Source organism: Seriola aureovittata, chromosome 13 (assembly GCF_021018895.1).
Source record: "Seriola aureovittata isolate HTS-2021-v1 ecotype China chromosome 13, ASM2101889v1, whole genome shotgun sequence".
NCBI lineage: Eukaryota > Metazoa > Chordata > Actinopteri > Carangiformes > Carangidae > Seriola > Seriola aureovittata.
The window spans coordinates 12,783,983-12,804,084 of NC_079376.1; the positions used below are offsets into that span (position 1 = coordinate 12,783,983).

The 20,102-nt window shown below is 43.8% G+C and overlaps 1 protein-coding gene and 1 long non-coding RNA gene across 2 annotated transcripts; one reads left to right on the forward strand and one right to left on the reverse strand.

Moving 5' to 3' along the window:
* Positions 1 to 458: 458 nt before the first annotated feature.
* On the reverse strand, positions 459 to 13,549 carry LOC130180298 (uncharacterized). Its single transcript, XR_008829386.1, has 4 exons — positions 13,175 to 13,549; positions 9,061 to 9,157; positions 2,661 to 2,862; positions 459 to 1,373 (listed from the first exon to the last, which is right to left on the reverse strand). It is a non-coding gene; the product is annotated as an uncharacterized LOC130180298 (long non-coding RNA).
* Positions 13,550 to 13,688: 139 nt separating this feature from the next.
* On the forward strand, positions 13,689 to 16,834 carry sox11a (SRY-box transcription factor 11a). The gene has a single exon (XM_056394299.1). The coding sequence runs from the start codon at positions 13,874 to 13,876 to the stop codon at positions 14,978 to 14,980; it is 1,107 nt and encodes a 368-aa protein (XP_056250274.1). The 5' UTR covers positions 13,689 to 13,873; the 3' UTR covers positions 14,981 to 16,834.
* Positions 16,835 to 20,102: the final 3,268 nt, after the last annotated feature.

Genomic DNA, 20,102 nt, shown 5'->3' on the forward strand with positions numbered 1-20,102 from the left:
CTGCTCACTTGTTTTGATGGTGGTCGGTGTCACGGCTGGTTCACATGTTGTTTTGATCCCTGCTGTCAGAGCCCAGTGAGCTCACACAGACACAGCTGGCTTGGGTGGAGCCGTCAGGGTTACATAGGGAGTTGAAGGACATGGATCCTTGCCAACACATTTCATACATAGCGCATATCTTACAAGTGCAGCTGAGAATTAGAGATAGGGGATCCTCGCCCCTCACTGCCCACCCTACCATCTGCCCGCCTGGGGCTGGGGACTCTGTGGTTTAGCTTCCATATTACCAGGCATGACAGCCCTGCCCTCAATCAACCTCTAATACACACCTTCTCTTCTCTTCTCTTTTTCTTCTTCTTCTCTTCTCTTCCCTTCTCTTTTTCTTCTTCTTCTCTTCTCTTCCCTTCTCTTTTTCCTCTTCTTCTTCTTCTTCTTCTTCTTCTTCTCTTCTCCTTTCCTTTCCTCTCCTCTCCTCTCCTCTCCTCTCCTCTCTTCTCTTCTCTCCTCTCTTACAATTCTAATGACAGGAGTATGTTAGTGTGAAACTTGCTTCTTCTTAATGTCAGCGTAAATGAGAGATTACTGGCCTTTAACAGCAGCAAAGAGGGAGGACATTATTTTCCTCTCGTCGTCTAATTTGGTTCTTGCTCGGAGGGGACAGCAAGGCCAGCAAAGGTTAGGTCTCTGCAATGGTGTGTGTGTGTGTGTATGTGTGTGTGTTTGTGTGTGTGTGTGAGTGTGTGTGCAGATGCTGGTGAATGTGTGTCAGTGTGCGGCTGAGTGTCTCAGTGGAGGTTACAGGTCTCTGAGTGGATATAATTAGAAACTTCCGTGCAGCTTTTAGAAAAATAGTCAGCTTCCCCTTGCTTGTTTTCCTTTCACCATTTATCTCTTCTCTGGTGACATGATCGGGGAGTTAACCACCATGTCCATCTTTGTGTCTCGACTTGCCCTCGTTTTTCTGCGGTGGTGTAAATCTCACATCCTGCTCCCCATCAGCCAAATAAAACAGCAGGACTGGATGGAGCAGACAGAGGGGGAATCCCTAGAATCAGCGTGCACGAAGCCTCGCAGATCCTCATTCCTCTTTCTGAAGAGGAGTGAGAAATACAGAGAGTAGAGGTTGTTTAGCAGTCGTTTAATGACTTAAACTCAGACATTTCAACAAAGAAAGTCAAACAGAGAGAAATTGTAGGACTTATTTTGGCACCACTTTTTTTCTTTTTTCTTTTGCTTAAATTAGCCATTTCCTCCGGTCATGTCTCTGAAGTTGAGTAGTGGGTTGGGAGCAGTCTATTTCATACATCACCACTGTAATCTCCTAAGATGTGAAGATACTGCACATCAGGTCACTCCTGCCGACATGAAAGACCCTGCACGTTTAGGACGAATGACAGTTATTAGTAGAAAGCTGTTGGCAGATAACTAAGTGAGAATTCTCCAGTGCCTTTCATCCTCCTACAATCTGCTATAAATAATGGCAGGTTACTAAGGATAGGCTGAGAGACTCGTACACCTTCTCCTTGCTGGCACTGGCCTGCTTCTTCTCCTATAGCTGTCACTGAGGGGCTTAGCACACGCACACACACACACACACACACACACACACACACACACACACAAAAACTCACACACACTTTTCCCACATTCAGAAATGCATGTACAGCTTCAGATTGTCTTATATTGTCTGAGCTACAAGTGAGGGACTGCACTAGATCCGGAGCAACAGTCAGCTCATGACACCCGCTGATGTTAAATATCCCCACTGGTCCATACACAGAGGAGAAAGGATGCATTCTCTCCTCTCCATAGCTTTGTGTTGCACCTTAATACAGCTAATTAAACATTTTAATCAAGGATAGCCTTGTATTGATCTCAATCTGTGGTAAACGGAGGGGGGGTGGGGGGGGTTAGTGTTAACTATACTGCTCTGATTATTCCTGCTCCACTAGAGCTGTCACTCACCCTCCCAATGATCCCATCAACTCTCCCTCCTGCCACTGTCAAGACAGCGGGCCAGTAAAAACAATGAGTTGAAGCCATCCCGGACTTATAATTAATCTCTTGTCGACTTCTATTGACACGTCCACTCTTTGATTAAATAATTACCTAAGTGCCATAAGCCGCAGTGATTGAGTCATAATCCTGAATAAGCTGTAACCAACTATGGTCACCTCCTTCGCCACGATTAGCTCATCGTTTGCTCGGCTGCCAGAGCAGCAGCCCCCCCATCTGTTCTGCTCTGGTTCCGTGACAGCAGTTTTGGGTTTTGGGGTGTTTATGAAGCCTGGTAAACAGGTTCTCACTTGACTCCGGGTACAGTTAGATGGAGTGTGTGCAGGTAGAGACACGTGCGCACACATATGCCGGTGTATGCAAATACGTTCACACGCATGTCTGCACATTCTGACAAGTGCAGTTTCTCGTATTATACTACCGCACCGCAACCACCCACAGCCACCCACGCGCACACACTCACTTCTCTTCACACATGCACCCCGCAAACACTTGCATGTCTGCCCACCTGCCCGCCCAGCACTCCCACACCTCACACATAAACAGCCTGGCATCTGTCACAGGAGCGGGTCACACACACACACGCGCAAACACAAGCACAGCCAGACACACAAACACAGTCCTGTTGTCTGCAGCGAGCGTACCCTTTTGACCCTTTGACAGGTACACGGAGGATCTCAAAGTGAGAGGAGAAGCCTCAGAGCAGGTCTACAAGTCATAGATGTGCCCTCTCCATAGGTAGCTGTCGAACTCCTCAGGGCTCCAGGGGACGGCGGTGCCTCTCCCAGGAAGCCATAACTCTCCTCTCAGGAAGTGAGGTGTGTCTGCAGCGTTATCTACATCTGTCTGGGAGAGAAGCAGGAGGACAAGAGGTCAGACAAGAATGGGACCACTTATATCATGTTTTATGTATGACGTGTGGCATGTGTTTGAATATTTACATGTGTCTGAAGGTGATGCAAATAGAGAGGAAAAAAGAGGAAGGAAGTTTAGAGAACTGTGCTTCCTTTGTCAACTAAGACTCTCTGTAAACACTTGAGCATGATGCAATTCCAGAGCTGTACCAGTAACACCCACAGTGCATATCATCTATTGATCAGAGTTCCACCTGCATATATTAAGGCTTTCAAAATCAGTGATCGAGTCTCTTAGTGAGTATTCAGTCAACTAACTGATTTCTTACTCAGTCAGACTTGATAAACAGATTTTCAGGAATATTTTCACATTTTTGTTTCACTGGGTCATTTAAGAATTTTCCCGTCTTTTCATATCCTTCAACTACATCTGTGACCTTCAGATGTGAACATTGATTTCAACACTCCTTCTTCCCCGATTCCTGATGGTTTGTCAAATTCCCTCTGGTCCTAGGTATGTTGAACAACCCCTGAAATAACACGTTTGAAGAATATAAATGATCAGCCCCCACAAAGTCAAGTTAAAAGCTTTGGGGGTGATCCACGTGAACTCTTAGAACACTCCCGGGCATATAATTAAAAGGTAGTTTCTAATTTCTATGAGAGTAAATTAGCGCCTCAGCTTCATTGTTAAATCATGGCTGGTGGCACGTAGCCTGGGGAGATGGATTGAATGGATCAGAGAGGGTTGGACAGTCGCTGGATAATTTTGACAATGGGGTTCGGGGGTATCATCCATCACTCAAGAGCTTACATGAAAGTTTTGACAGGTAGAGGTCATGGCAATGTGGCAGGAGCCAACAGAGATGGATGCCTTTAATTTGGGTAATGAAGAGTTAACCATCTTGGGAGAGCAAGAAGAGCGTTAAATGGGAGAGCCATCCGCCATTAAAAGAAAGTCTTATTTAATTCCTCCAGCCCTAATGAAAGACATCGAAACACAATCCTTGATTGACAATGAGGCCCCAGCTGTAATTCCCTGCAGACAGTTCACTTAAGTTCCCTCCCTTGTTAATCTCAAATATAATGAATTGCAAAACTAAGGTTAAATGTGGCAGCGTGAATTCATTATCACTAATACATTAGACCATAAGATGATTTACAGTGCGGTCTCTCTCTTATTTTCATTAACGGTGAATGGCTTTGATTTAGCCGAGATTCCGCTGGCCTGTTCATCCGCACCATCAATCTCACTAGCTTGGTCATTGTCCTCCTTTATATCTGACCTCTTCACTTGAGAATGGAGCAAAAGAATGGAAATATGTAGGAGCAGACAACCTGGTGAAAAAATTATTATTCCGCTTTTTAGTGTGAGTACAAGACCCCTCTTTATCGCTTCCTCTGCAATTATATTCATCCTGAGCTGTCATTCAACTTCATCCTTGACCCTGGTCTTATTGTTGCAGGCTTAAGGGTGGTGCTTTCGCCAAGATAACAGTTAATGCACCACTGTCTACCAGCAAATGCCTGCAAAGACTGTCTCACACTAAAACACCAGGGACCTTATCTGCATACTGAGCTGATAGTTATATGGACATTCAAAATGCATGTACATGCTCCCCTATCATTCATTAACCAAAAGAGAGGTATCTGAAATGCGTGTTTCTTTCCCAGGTATAATTCTAATATGTCAACTGCGGAGTATATTGAACATGGCATTACATTGTGGGCACTCTGTGGCTTGGGCAACATTCCCTGTCTATTCATATTAATGCTCAGAGGAATGTCATACATAAATCAGCCTATTAAGGTTACACACCTGCAAGCAGAATGGCGTATGCCCAATTTGCCTCACAGAAAATTGCATATATGCATCGACTTCCTGTATCGCCATTTGCTTTCCGAAATGTGAAATCAGTGTATGTACAGTTGCGAGTGGCGGGTGCGAGTAAGCACGTGTGCGCGCTGCCGTGTGCTCAGATCCACAACACTCTTGTACATAAATGTGACAAATTGTAACAGTGCACTAAGTAGTAGCTTCGGCAGCTACGGTGAGTGACAGGAAGGTTATGGGCTCCTAATGACAGGGGTCTTAAAGCTATAGCTACTGCTAATTGGGGTGACGTGTCCGTCCCGTGTCCCCCCAAGACATGTCTAGCTACCAGGGATTAGCCATGATTAAAGTACTGGTCTTCCTAGTGCTTTAAGACCTTTCACAGTATTTATCCGCAATGGTCAGATTACTCCAGTGATGGACAGATAGAGATCACAGGGGTCGAGATATATCTAGACAGTTAGTTTGAAGCCTATTATAGCCACTTTCGATAGTGTGGCTTTGAAAGTTATATAAATCACCAGACGTGATATGAGATGGTACAGTATATGCCGCAGACAAAAAGCCGATGATTTATTTATGCAATCAGCTTGTTATATAAAAGTAGTTCAAAAATAACGCCTCAGGATATTTCACAATTCTTGTTAAAAGAAAAAAGGAGGCAGCTCTTACACAAAACACAATTACAGAGTGTAAAATCATTATGTTCTGTTGGCAAACAATTTAGTCTAGCATCACACTAAGTACGCTATAATGGTTCTCCCCAATTAACAAGACACTAATTATGTGTTGCTTCCTCTACAGGTTTATCGAGATCTCAGTGTTTTATGAGCTGTCCTTTCCTTTTTTTCCAAATATTTTCATAGTAAAACTGCAATATTACTCGATATTGATATGAAAACACAATCACACTAGTTACACTGATCTTAAGGGGAATGAGAAAACCCCTAAAGTGGAAAATGAGAAACTAGTTTCCGACTGCAAGTCACCGAGCAGAATTCAGAGCGCTGATACACTATAAAGAGTCCTACAGTGAACCATATAAAGGAATAAACATGAAGCATGAATATTTATTGAATGTAGATTTGTATTGCTACTTTTGCGGGGCACCAGCTGTGAGCCTCTTAGGTCATTATACTACTAAACACTGCAATGGTCACAGTAAACACATTTCCAAGGAAAACGCATTCACATTTAAGCTATGTCTGTTAGTCTTGGTTTGAAATGATCAAAAGTGCTAAGCCTTATTCTCTTTTCCTTGTTAGCCCGTGCCTGTTCCAGAGGAACCTCTCATGTGTTTTCATTTGTGAAGAAGGCAGCAAATTTAAAGGGAGCAGGAAACTCTACCTTGTTAAAATGAATTGTCATGTATGCTTGACAGACACTTATAATGAGATTAGTGTAGAGACGTATCAGAGAGGAAATGTTGGAAATAAGAGAAGAGCTAATCCGCTCACACTTTTATGACTAAATTCATTCTTTCCATGGTTTCTTGAAACTTTGCTTTCCTGTTCATTATCTGAATTGTCTTACAGCTCTCATCTTGTAATCCTGAGCTCCTCCACTGACACAAGAACTGGGTTTAAAAAGACCCCATGAGACTGGAATAATAAAGGGGGAGATTTTGTGTTGACGATATCAGATTTATATTAATATTTCATATTCAGGTATAACGACCAGTTCATTCTTTGAAAGAGCTAAATTACTTCCACGCATTAACATAATCGGTATAGAAAATCATACACACATATTAACCTAATCAGAGTCTAATCATGGTGCTATATGCAATCAAGGGTGAGAGGTTGTGACTATAGACACACACACACACGCGCAAAACTTGGCTTGAAGGGCTGAATATTTTTACAATAATCAAGAACTTCCACGAGCCAGATCTTTGACTCGTTCACCCAATAAAGAAGAAGGCGCCAAGCTTTGCCACACCTGAGCTGGCGACTGTGATGTGACACACTCATTACCAAACCTTCTATTATTGATTTCTAGATAGTTGTAAAACACTCTCCCATGCACACAGCTTAGCCTTTCCATATCCCTAAGTCTCCTCCAATGACCTTTACTGTTAAGATAGTGATAGCTCTCAGCGCATACAGGGGGATGTGGAGGATTTGCAAAAGAGGACATTTATGAAAATCTTTCTTGAAGCCTGTCTAAGAAATCCTTAAGAGACATGAAGGAAAGGGCAGCGAGTCAGTATATGGAGAGGACATACTGAGGCTCTGATATGGACGGAATGCAGGGGAAAATACCAGTCTATATGTGCATACGTAATGCAAAGTAAAAAGGAAGTCACAGCACTCTATTGAAGTTTTCTTCCTTTTCTCTGGCACCATTGGTCTCTCCAGACATACACTCAGTACATAAATGTATTTGAAGAAAACTTTACTCTTGATCCAGCCGGAGTATAAAGGTTGATATTGAAATGACCTTCCCTATAGACTTTAGTTGGTACTTAAATGAGTTAAATTCTGCATATAAAACAATACATTCTTTAATGCCATTTGTCATTCTCTATGTCAAAATGAATGTGATGAATGAGGGTGGAAAACACAGCTATCTGATTTCAGAACGACGTGCAGCATCACCACAGCTGACTCTACGGTAGAAAAACTGTATGTTTTCATTCTGGCCCACATGATTGTGATTGTGTTTACAAAGTTGCACAGTGTTTACTTGGAGTTTTATTGTCAAGCAGGAATGACAGCCCTTTTACATCTTTCTTTTTTTTTTGGACGTGCTGGTTTCTTTTGACTGAATTTATAGCTGCTGAGGGCACCGCTAATTTCGCCTCAGTTGTAGGTGGTTATTTGTCACAATATGTGGTTTGAGGGATTGAGTTTCTCCCTCTCACTACATTGATGAAACCCCTGCTGGGGGTTCCTCTGGGAATTCATCTTGCGCTGATAACTTTGAGCTATCTTATCTGCTCACTGTTCAAACAAGAGTGAATGCTCAGATTTGCTTCAGGTGTTTGTCTCTCCGTGGGTCCATTTCATCTTGTTTTTATTTTCAAGGTTAAAGCCTGATTGATGCGGCTGATTTTCACAATGGTGTTTTTTTTTTGTTTTTTTTGTCCAGCCATGTTGAAGCTTGTGACTAAATCCCTTTCATTCATTTGTTGAAAAGGTAATACGCAAGGGGTTGATAGACAGTATTCCTGCATTAGTTTATATAATATACGCTCTTAAAGGAAATTGCCTTTGGAAATGCGTTTCTGTGGTTGTTCAGGAACTTAAAAACTGCAGTAAATAAAGGACAGCAATAAAGGAAATATGAGCATACACAGAGCTGAGTGTGTGACTGCTATAAGACGTTCTGATTGGTCTGTCATTGTGAAATCATTACTTTACTGTAAGACAGTTTTCAGTCATCAATTATCCTTAAATATCAAAGAAAGGAATGTGAGGAATAACCATAACGAGAAAAATAAAACTAATAGTCCCTGACTTTAATTCTCGGCTGTCCTAACTACTAATTATAAAACCTTAAGGACCCAACACAAAGCTGCCTGAGATTTGTCCACGGGGCATGGATTCTCAATTTGTCATGCTGCTTTGAACTGTCACTATTCGACTGGTGTTGCAAAGATCATAAACCAGTAAAACTTCAGAGCACAGGATGCGACTGAGGGTGACTAAGCACACCAGAGGCCCCCTCACCAGTCCCTACACAGACTGGCTTGTAGTCAACACTATCTTATCTCGAGAGGGGGCAAGTCTGGGCTGGCCGGCAGGGAAGCAGAGCGGCATGGCTTCAGTGGGAAAAGTCCCACACTTCTTAGAAGCCAACTGCTTAGGTGATCAACAGATCTATTCCTCCCAAGACTGATGGTGTTTTGGCTTTAATGTTTCACTGCGGCGACTAAACTATATTGATGAACTATTCCGCTACTAAACAGTTGAGTGTAAACACCTCATTTTGTGTTTTCTTTGTGGTAATGATGTGTAGTTTTCATCCGGCTTGTATTAACACGGCAATAATAACTTTATGTTGGATTGTCATCGTTATGTTTCACAATCACACAAACTTTCCCTTGCTCCGTCTATAGTCTCCGCCAGTGTGAGAGAGAGCAAGACCTGACCTGCAGCCATACAATCCATCAGCATTAGTCCTACACAGTCTCCAGACTAAACACACTCTCATTACAGTGGCTGTGAGCGCCTGGAGGGCTCTTCCTCCACGCAAGTTTATTAACACAAGGCACAATGTACAACACAAAACTAGGCACGCTGGACCCTTACAGTAAACACCGCTTCAATGCCGCTGGTATATGATTAAAGGATTTAGATGGCCGGAGCTTATGGGGGAATGACATGGCAATATGATTACTGCGGAGCATACTGTGCTGTGTAAGCCCGAGCTCCTCCAGGATGATGTCATCTCCTTCAGGCTACAGTGGATTCCCGTCGGTTAGTGGGGTTAGCGTCTGTAGAAGAGACTGGAAGGGAGACAGAGAGAGAGAGAGAGAGGGAGGAAAAGACAGGAAGTGAGACAGGAAACCCCCTTCACGCTTTTTGTCCAGAATTCAAACATTTGTCACCTGTATGGACTTAAATGTAGCCAGCTCATGAAATTCGAATTCACGCATCTCACATTCCTGAGAGCAATAATTGCCTTATAGTTGCAACTGAGTATTCAGTTACAAAATTTACTCGTGTCCTACACCCACGCTGACCCTCGTCGCTCACACTGGCCACGCTAGAAAGTTTATAGTCTCCCTCTGGGCTTTAATGCATGCTGGAGAGTTTGGGTTATATCATCAGCGGTGGAGACAGTAAGCAGATCCTTTACATAAGATAAAGGAGTATTATCATCAAAAATGTAATTAAAGTACTGACTCTGCTGAATGCTGAGTGTTATATTGTTATATTACCGGATTATTACTGCTGATGCATCAACATGTAAGCCGCTCTTTAATTATGTAGCTGGTCAAGTTTGGCCACTTCAGCTACTTAGCTTACTGTCTGCAAAATGATTGTAACTATAGCTGAAATGTACTGTAAATATGGTGGATTATAAAGTGTATTTGCCTCTGTAACGCAGTGGAAAAGAAGTATGAAGTAGCATAAACAGGATATGCTCAGGTAAAGCACAGGTACCTCAACTCTACTTCAATACAGTACATGAGTAAACTTTCCCGAGTAAGATTTTCCTCTCTTCCTGTGCAACAATACGAAGCTACAAAATCCAGCGCACCAGATGTATGGACAGAATTTCCGACTAATGTTTGCTCCTTTTTTTAAAATAGTTGAAGGTGGTTCCAAGTAGAAGCACACACCAAGTGCCAGCAGCGGTTGGCCTCAGATTGTGTTTGCGCGTCCCTGTGACAAACATTCCAGCACAGTGCTCAAGCATCAGCTGTTTACATTCGCGACAAGATACTCCACTCTTAAGTATCCGCTAAGCATCAGACCTTTAGAGACAGAGACCACATCAAGGAGGTCAACAAAGAACCCGACACCCTGGAGATACATTTGCATTGAGTCGAGAATGTAAAGCAACAACAAGGCGTATATAAAGTGGCCTCGGAGGCACCAAACACTTGTGGTAAAACAACCACCTCCAAAACCCCGCCGCGAGATCCTCCTCATTGTCGAAGCTCCTCTTATCTTGAGAGCGAGGGAGGAGAGGAAGACAGACATGATCTTGGAGGAATGAGACCGTAGCGACAGGCTGCCGGTGAAACGAATCCCGGTGCAGCTGACATAGCTCGTTTTAGTATCATCTCACAAGTTAAGACAACAAAAATGGGCCGCAGTAACTGGCAACAAACGCACAGCCCATAAATCTTCAGATATATGAGCTGATATTAGGTTTCACCTCCAGCCACAGCCCCGGATAGAAAGGACTTTAGGTCTGTAGGGAAACAGACAGGGGTGGATTTACCTTATACCACTGGTGGAACTTGTTACATAAATTCTATGCATAGCACCAGATTACCATTAAGTGACTCCACTATATGGGCTAGAAAAACACCACTTCACTGGCAATAAACATTGTAACCTGAGTACACAGGATACTCAAGAATGTGTCTGTGAAGTGAAAAGTTAATTTGCGTTTTTATGTGCTACCAAAACAACCCCCCATCCTCCCCCCTTTCCTCATCACCCGCTTTTAGCCCCCCACCCCCCACCCCCACCTTCCTCTCTCTCTCTTCTTTACCCATTGTGAAGCCATCAGATAGCGACTTCCAGAAGTCCACACCTGTCTTAGGGCTATGCAGAGGAGATGGATCCATGCATTTTGAGCATCAGATAGCCTCTAGCCAGGGTTAGTATTGATCTAACGCTTCACTGGCCCTTTGTGAGAGCAGCAGCTGCTTTGGGGGGCTTTTAGATAAGCAATGCAAAGGGAATTGTTTCTCCTGAAACCCTCTTTCAATGTTTGTACATGAAAACCATCACTTAATTCAACACTCCATCGCTCTGGAATAAAATGTCCTCTCCCTTGACATGAAAAAAAAAAAGCAGCAAATAAGCATTAAAACATCTGCCTTTAGGGTATTGGAAAGCGTATGGTATTAGGAATCACACAGTGATAATGCAGCTCTCTGGATTTTCACTGTTTAATCATATGTAATCTCTCGAGTGAAAATGAAATGAAAACACAACATCCTTCTCTCTCTCCTCTCTCTCTCTCTCTTTCCTCTTCACTCTGATCACCAGTCACTGAATGAGGCAGCCAGGGTGGGGTGGGAGGAGGAGGGTGGTGTGGGGGTATTACTGGTGCATCTGTGTGAGGCAGGCATGGCGATGAGACCCTCCCTAAGATGACTCATAGGCTGTATGGGCTGACACCAGCACCTCATTCACAGCCAATAATGAGCCATGCTAATGAGCAGGACAGCCACCCTGCATGCTCATCATTAAGCAGTCTTGTGATTCATGTCCAGCATGAAACCATCATATAAAGAGATAAGGCTGGCTGGAGCGGGCTGGGATGAGATATGAGCAGACATGGGGGACATAACGCAAAAAAAAAAAAAAAAAAAAAAAAGAAAAGGTCGAGCGGCTACACTGCAGGTAACACTGAGTGATCAATGTGTTTTTTAAAATGTTTTTGTGAAGGAATATAGGTAGCTTTTAGGCAAATCAGGACGGAATAATACACAATCATTTAGCTCATTTCTACCTCCGTGGAATATCAAGACTTTCATGCGCTGCACACGGGGACGGTTTCCTAGAATTCCACACAGATATGCAGTCAATATGTGCTTGCAAATTGTGCCTATGTGCGATACCATGCTATCAGTTCATTTGAAATAACCTCTTCTGCCTGCGTCTGCGCTGATCAGAAGATCAAATATCAGTCGAATGAATCCATCAGAAAGAAAACACGCTGACAGTAAAACATGCACATGCATGCGCCAACCTCCTGAGACTCCTGCTCCGACACATATATCTGATAAGGCTTAATCAGCACAGGGTGGTCATGATAAAGCATTTCAGTCCTATCTCTGTCTGAGAGAGAGACACAGAAACACACACAGAGAGACAGAGGGCTGCCTCTCTTCTCAAAGGATGGAAAGGCAAGAGCCCCTCTCTCCCTCAAACTGCCTCAGTCTCCTTAGCCTTGCCCCCCCCACCCCACATGTGTGCCTCTTTTTCTCTTTCTTTCTCCCTGCCTTTCTAGCTGCCTCGCTCTGTATCAGTAGAGACACTTCTTAAGCCCCAGCTGGGGAAAATACGGTGGCTGGGTGGGGGGAGGGTTGCAAAAGGGTAAGTGATTGCCCTCTAGGGGACGAAGCAGAGAGAGAGAGAGAGGGGGAAAAAAAGCAGGACGCCTTATCGCCCCAGCCTCCAATAGCACTGCTGGCTACCACCCAGAGCTGGCAGGGAGGAGGAGGAGGAGGAGGAAGAAGGGGGGGGGGTACAGGGGACGCCAGCTAGATGCTACACTGCCTCTTGACACAGCAAACTCAGCAGGGAGCCCTTCCATCCATGCCTGGCTGTATGGGCTCAACTCAAGGCTGCACAGCCAAAATGTTGCCATCTGAATAAGTGCTGTTGCTTTGCCTGCTACTACATGACCATTAAGTGGATCACAAATCACAGCACGTGTTTGTACTGACTTTATGATTCTGGATTTTGTGAGGAAAAGAAAAAAAAAAGTTTTTATATAGAAATGTAACCAGGGTTACTTGTGTTTATGCCTGGATGTTTCTTTAGAGCCACATTCTTATCAATAAGGGCATGTGGGATGCTGCAGGTGTGTTCTGGGAGCTCACACACTGTAAACAAGATCTATAAAGCAGAATGTACTACTGACCTATTTCCTTCATTCAAATGGCGACCTGGGGAAAAAAAACACAGAAAAAGAAACCATGCCAAAACGAGGAAGAGAAAAAAAAAACGAAAAAAAAAACGTAACACATGGCCACTCAGAGACAAGTGTGAAATGCATGAGCTTATACTAAAGTTAATGATAGCATCGAGTCTTCCTCTGAAGCCATTACCAGCTGCTAAAATGTATCCTTCTACAGCAGGCAGCCAGGCTGGCGGGCGCAGCGACGCATCCAGGCGCCTGCAACAGTGTCCAAGCGCCACCTTCAGTATCCAACCTTAAGGTAGGAGGAGAAGGGGGGGGGGAGCAAATAATCACACAGCCTACATCTTTCCCTCCAGATACATCTGCAAAACAGTAGATGTCTGCCTGGAGAGTAAGCTCTTCTCTTACGTGTTTTCTGTCTCCACTCTTAAAATAAGGAAATAGACTTTAGTCTTATGTGCGCTCTGGTGTATGATGTTCATCTCAGGAGCGCATAGTGCTAACTGTGTGTTTAATATGCCTGTCTCGCCCGGCGTGTTGCCCCAGACACTGTGTAGCACAAATCCCCACCTCCACTCCAATGAGAGCACGGGAGGGAGGAATAAAAAGGGTTAAGGGGAGTCTTGGATGGAGTCTGCAGGGCGGAGTGGAAGGGACGTGATTGGATGGCTGTGCGTGACGCAGGGGACATGAAAAAGCCGATAACTAGTTAAGAAGGCAGTTTGTAACTCTGGAAAAAGAGTGCAGAGCTTGAGACACACATTACGCTAAAGGACGCGGACGAAACCGGCGCAAACACAAGATAGCTGAGCGTTTTTGCTTTGGCAGTGTGGGGCTGTTCGACACTGCAACGTCCGGACTCAAAAGTGACTTGGAAAACAGGACAATGGTGCAGCACACAGACAACAGCGAGACGGACGGGAGCATGTCCAGGGAGGCTACCGATTCGGAGGAGAGTGAATTTATGGCATGCAGCCCCGTGGCGATAAACCCGGACTGGTGCAAGACAGCCACCGGTCACATCAAGAGACCCATGAATGCATTTATGGTCTGGTCCAAAATCGAGAGGAGAAAGATCATGGAGCAGTCGCCGGACATGCACAACGCGGAGATTTCCAAGCGCCTGGGGAAGAGGTGGAAGATGCTCAAGGACAGCGAAAAGATCCCGTTTATCAGAGAAGCCGAGAGGCTGCGGCTAAAACACATGGCTGACTACCCCGACTACAAGTACAGACCCAAGAAAAAACCAAAGCTCGACAGTTCGAAATCATCAGCACCGTCTCCGGAGAAGTGCGGTAAAATTACAAAGACTCCCAGCAAGAAGTGTTCAAAGATAAAGACTAAGAGCGGCTCCAAGTCCTCTCACGGCTACGGGGAGGACTGTGTGTTTCCCAGCTTAAAAGTTACAAAGACTGTGAAAAGTGAGCTCACCGACGAGGACGATGACGACGACTACGAGGAGGACTACCGGATGGGGATTAAACCCAGGGACGAGGAGCGCCTGAGGCCGTACAATGTAGCCAAAGTTCCCGCAAGCCCAACTTTGAGCTCCTCGGCCGAGTCCGAGGGGACGAGCATGTACGAAGAAGTGCGGAACAACAACAGACTGTTTTACAATATCAAAAACATTACCAAGCAGAGCACATTGCACGCTGCTTCCGTCTCACCAGCATCCTCCAGGTCGGTCTCCACATCCTCCTCCTCCTCCTCCAGCAGCAGCAGCAGCAGCAGCTCCTCTTCCGGCGAGGACGCGGACGATTTGCTGTTTGACTTTAGTTTAAATTTCGCCCCCAGCGCCTCAGGCTCGGAGCTGGGCAACCCCAATTCAGGAAACCTCTCCCTGTCTCTTGTGGATAAGGACCTGGACTCTTTCAGCGAGGGCAGCCTGGGCTCTCACTTTGAATTCCCAGACTATTGCACGCCAGAACTCAGTGAGATGATTGCCGGGGACTGGCTGGAGGCGAACTTTTCCGACCTGGTCTTCACATACTGAATTGAGAAAAAAAAAGTTGCTCTAGTAATAACAGAGAAGGGAGAAATGAAATTATATATGTGTCCTGGTCAAGTTGTCCCTAGCCCTGCCTCCTGTGGGTTTTCTGAAGGGTCCTGGAGAGAGGTGGAGGACCAGGAGGCGAGGTGAGGTTTGAGGAATGAGATGCTTATGAAGCTGGTAGCAAAAAAAAAAAAGCAAAGTCTGCAGACGTTTTTTTCTGGCAGCATGACAGGGTTTTATGGATTTTTTCCCCCGTAGGTCTGCATTTACTGTTCAGCTTAAACGGACCACAAAGGGAAAAACACGTGAACTTCTATGCATCTTATCCTCTTAAAACAAAAAAAAACTGCAGGGAGCTGAAAACGGACTGTGGACTGACTCAAAGCAAATCTGTGAACTGACAATTGTTCAGGATGTTACTTTACAACGGTTTATGTAATTTCTAAATGCCGCAAATGTTTGTTTGTTTTTTTTTGTAACTGATTCCGTTTACCTCCTGGTTTGGAAAATTAAGCAGCCTAAACCTCTGCAGAATACAGGTGTGGAGGAAACATTTTGATACATAACAGACCTCATCTTTTTAAAAGAAAAGTAAGATATTTTCAGGCATATTTTTGTACAGTTAAAAGGGAATGTTCTTACTGTGCTTTCAGTGAGTTTCAGGCACTTCTTCCCTTTATCATTTGTTTTTAGCATGCAAGGGAGTCCTGGTTTTAAGGATTAAGTTAAATTAAAACTTGCATCAAAAATGCCTTGTGATTTTAAACTAGGTTTTGTACAGTTGTAGAGCAGATTTGTTGAGTATTTGTAGACGATACAATGGCATCATGGGGAACACATACCTCAGAGCTGGAACTAGTTTCAAGATTGTATATGTACTGTAATATAGTAAAGTTAGGAGTTTATGTATATCATACTCGTGATATGTGGATGGGTCCCAATCGCAGGTGTGAAACTGGATTTTGGTATTTTTTATGGCACATACTGTTTTTCCCCCCTCTCATTTTTTTGTGCAATATATACTCTTAAGATACAGACCATCAACAATTGTAGCAAGTGATGGAAAAACAGACTTGTGCACTGTCAACATCATTTCATGTTATGATGCTGAAGCCTGTCCAGGCAGAAAAATAAACAAATCAGCTGGAACTGATACAAAACAATTTAATATGGCCTCATGGTGTGGTGCATACTACAGAAACAGATAAATATCACGATTTGAATGTTATTTGACACATAAGATTGGGTAATGAGCATATCTGACACCAAACAGTTTGAATCTCACTGAAAAAAAATTGGGGAAAAAAAAGAGGGAGTTCTGCAAAAGGGCATAGTCTGATAGAGTGGTGGTCTGGCATTAGTTTAACAAGCAAAAAAGAACATTCCATAGTCCTGTTTCATGAAATGAAACTTTATTTTAAAACTGAAGACTGCCTTCTTTTTTTAAAACATTAACCATAAACCTGTATTTTTTATTTCTTGCACTTAAAAAAAAGCAGATATTGTTTATTTTTATGTGGGTCTTACATATGAAGTCTGTTTGATAAAAGGTTTTGGAATATGACCTAATTATATGCCAAGACGTTTTGTTGGAAGTTCTAGGCAGTAGTTACTTCACATTCCAAGTGTGAATCTGTCTTTGACTCATCTTTTAATAAATAAGTACCTACCACCATCGACTGTCCTTTCAGTTTGTGAATATATGTACACAAATGTGTTATTTGTTGCGTTTGAAAAGGATGTGATGACAGAATGATGCCTATTTTGTATGTAGGCGGATACTCTGAAATGGATGGGCTCAAACTAACATGTGAATTCACATTTAATAAAAAGGAAAAAAGGAAAACTTGTAAACTGCAGTGTTGAGGTGCTTTACTGTTTCAAATGTGCCGTTTTTGCTGAAACTTTTCTCTTTCCCCCAACACACCCCTCTTTAAAATGGACACTGCAGCTTTAAGAAATTGAATTGCCCGCTTGCGTGTGCCGAGCGATGTGATTGGTGGGCTTGGTGGTCCCCTTGGAGACGGAGCTGGAAACAGGAGCCGTTCCTCTCAGTGTGTGGGAGCTCTCAGTCTGTCTGGCTTCCATTCAGAAAAGTAGCACTCTGTCCAGCACAGAACGGCTTGAGAGCTGTGCCAACAGAGGGCCGAAAAAAATGTCAAAATGTGACATATGTTCACTCAGGGATAAACAATGGCACTTATTCCAGGCAGATACTGTTTCATCTCTGGGAAATATGGGGGGAGGGGGACTTGTACAGAAACATAACTCGTGTGAAAGTAAACTCAAAAGGGCCAAAATCCCTTAATCCCTCATAATGTGACTAGTACATGTGTATATGGGGATCAGGGGTAGTAGGTCAGTGTGAATAGTAAAGATGCTTTAATATAATTATTCATATAGTCATTGGAATGCTTGAGTACCACAGCTCCTCTTACTCACACTTAACGCCTGATTTTCACCTGGGATTTCAGAGAAATTAAAGTAAATAGCTGGCAGGACTGGAAATCATCAGGGATGTGGATGGCAAGGACCGAATTAATCTAAAGACAAACATAAACAGGAGTGGTTAAAAACCAGAAGATATGTGCCTAACGCACACTAACATAATTGTGATACTACTTGATTGTGCATAGCCAGAGCTGATTATGTGATGGCTCAGACTGATACAGTAGCTACAGTTCTGACTGTAACAACAATAGCGCACATAGCAGGTCTCAACCATGTATGATGTCATGGTAAATACAATTAGTGAGACAAAGCATATATAATATGTAAAAACAGGAATTACAGTGATTACATCTTCACGGTGCTTGAAAGCCTCCAGAGGAACAACAGACAGGCCTGGTTACAGAGACCAGTCTTTCACAGATCACATGTGAAGAACCACAGGCTTTGGCCACTGAGAGATTTGTGTTCATTACAGCAATAGAATCTAATGATGAATATTTGCCATGCATGACTGCACAGGTACAAGCCCCCCCATTAAGTCAGTTTGCAAATCTGTAATAAAACATTTATCTAGCTATTACTTTACCTGACCTATTGGTCAAAGTTGCTAATGGGTTCCAGGGCTATTCCCAATAGAATCTCAACATTGATTTTGTGTTCCTCTGAAATATCTGCTCAGGGCTAATGCCACTGGTACATGTTGAAATGAAATTAGTGACCCGTTGAAATTTCCTTCTATTTCCTCCTTAAATAAATAAATGGAAATCTAGAATGCTCAGGAGACGCTGAGTGAGATACTGTCCTCCCAGGAATCCAGTGGTGTGGGGGGTGGGGGGTACTATGGCGACAAAAGAAAGTAATTTCCATTCCCTTGAGCATTTAAATCATTCATATAACCCTGGATGTCACAGTCAAATGCTGTACGTGACACCTATACAAAGACCCCTGCCACAGAACTGAGGGCTCGGGGGTTTATCTCCCAATTTGCAAGTTGCTCAAAGTGAACATCTAAAATATGTCAGTGTCGTCTCAGCACTCAAAGATAAAATTCCTCTGTGACCGGTCTCTGTCTCAGCGTACTGATGTTAAATCCAGTAATAATGCCCGTTATGATTCCCTTACATCTTTTTTTTTTTTTTCCTTCTGCGTAGTGACTCTCACCCAGTGAGCTCAGATGCATTACATCACTGCTTAGCTTATGCCACTGCGCAGTAAGAATCCATGTTGTGTCATCGTTGATCCACATGTGCTCCTATTCTCCCAGTGGGAGACTCTCTAATATTGCTATGGGAATACTGATATATGCTCTCCATGCTGGAGGTTTCATAATAACAATAACAACGCTGTGTGCCTAAATTTAAACCTGTTTACTGTCTGTTAATTGATGAGTGGGCAGGATTTACGGTATCTGCTCCAGATCTGCTGCCTGAGATCAGGATGGGTGTTGACACGACTTCTGTCCAAGCGAGCCCGTCTCCTGCTCTGTTATACAAGCATGTCATGCTGTTAGACGCTGCCTGTGCTTTACAGACCCTGCAAGCTGTGTGACAGAGTATTGAAATGACACACCAGCAGTTGGTCCCCTGTGCAACAGTGAGCCCTGCGATATGATCCAGACAGGTAAAAAGCTATTTGGACCATAAACATAATTTATTATCTTATGAATCCAGATGAGAAAACTACATGTTTATTTCTGGGATGCCTGTTTACCATGAAATCTTAGCTATAATGACCTTATAAGTCCTCATTCCTAATGTTCAGTTCCCTTGCTGATAGTCAGGGAGAATTTGTCTATAAAATTGCCTGCCTGAGCAACAGTCCAGTCCCTGTGTCCTCTGCTCCAGTCTTGGCCTGGGGCGACTCCTGCTGCTGTTGATGGCTATCCATTTGCTCTGCCCTCCCTGAGTATGGGAGGGAGGCAGAGAGGAAGCATCGGCCCCATCTGCTGCACTGATATTTACTATCCCTTCACATTTGTGAGAAGGGGGGTGGCAAAGGCCCAATTCCCTCATGGTGTTTTAGCACTCTGGCAGATACACACATGTGCACACACACACACACACTCACACACACACACACACACACACACACACACACACACACACACACACACACAGGAAGGGAGTGAATGAGAAAGAGAGAGAAATAAGAGGGAAATGGACAGAGCGGAAAAAAGTGTTGTTCATATGAGCCGGAGTTAAACTCAGAATTAACTTGATGTGGCCTGGATACAAAACAGGCAGTGTAACGGATAATAAGTGTGTAGCTGGAAGCAAGTAACCCGCACGGTCTGCTGCTGCCTAATTTTCCATTCACAACTTCATTGCAGCTTTTCATTATTTAGCAAAGGCAATGAGACATTAAGAAGAAGTTTGGAGGGGGAAGCTGCTGCACTGAACGCAGACACAGCAGGTTGTGGTGAGCAGTTTAAGATGTGCAGTGCTGTAGTCTCGTTGACACGGAAACAAACCGTTCAATCACTCCTCCCAGAATCTGCCCTGACACGTGGTAAGATCTCATTGGGGGGGAGAGGTCACTCTTTTTTGTGGGGAGCTGCTTGAGGTCGCACATCACTCATGTGAATTATCTCTGGAGAGGGCAGGGACTTGGTTTCACACCTGCTTCTCTTTTCAAACCAAACTCTGAGAATTATATTAATTGAATGGAGTCT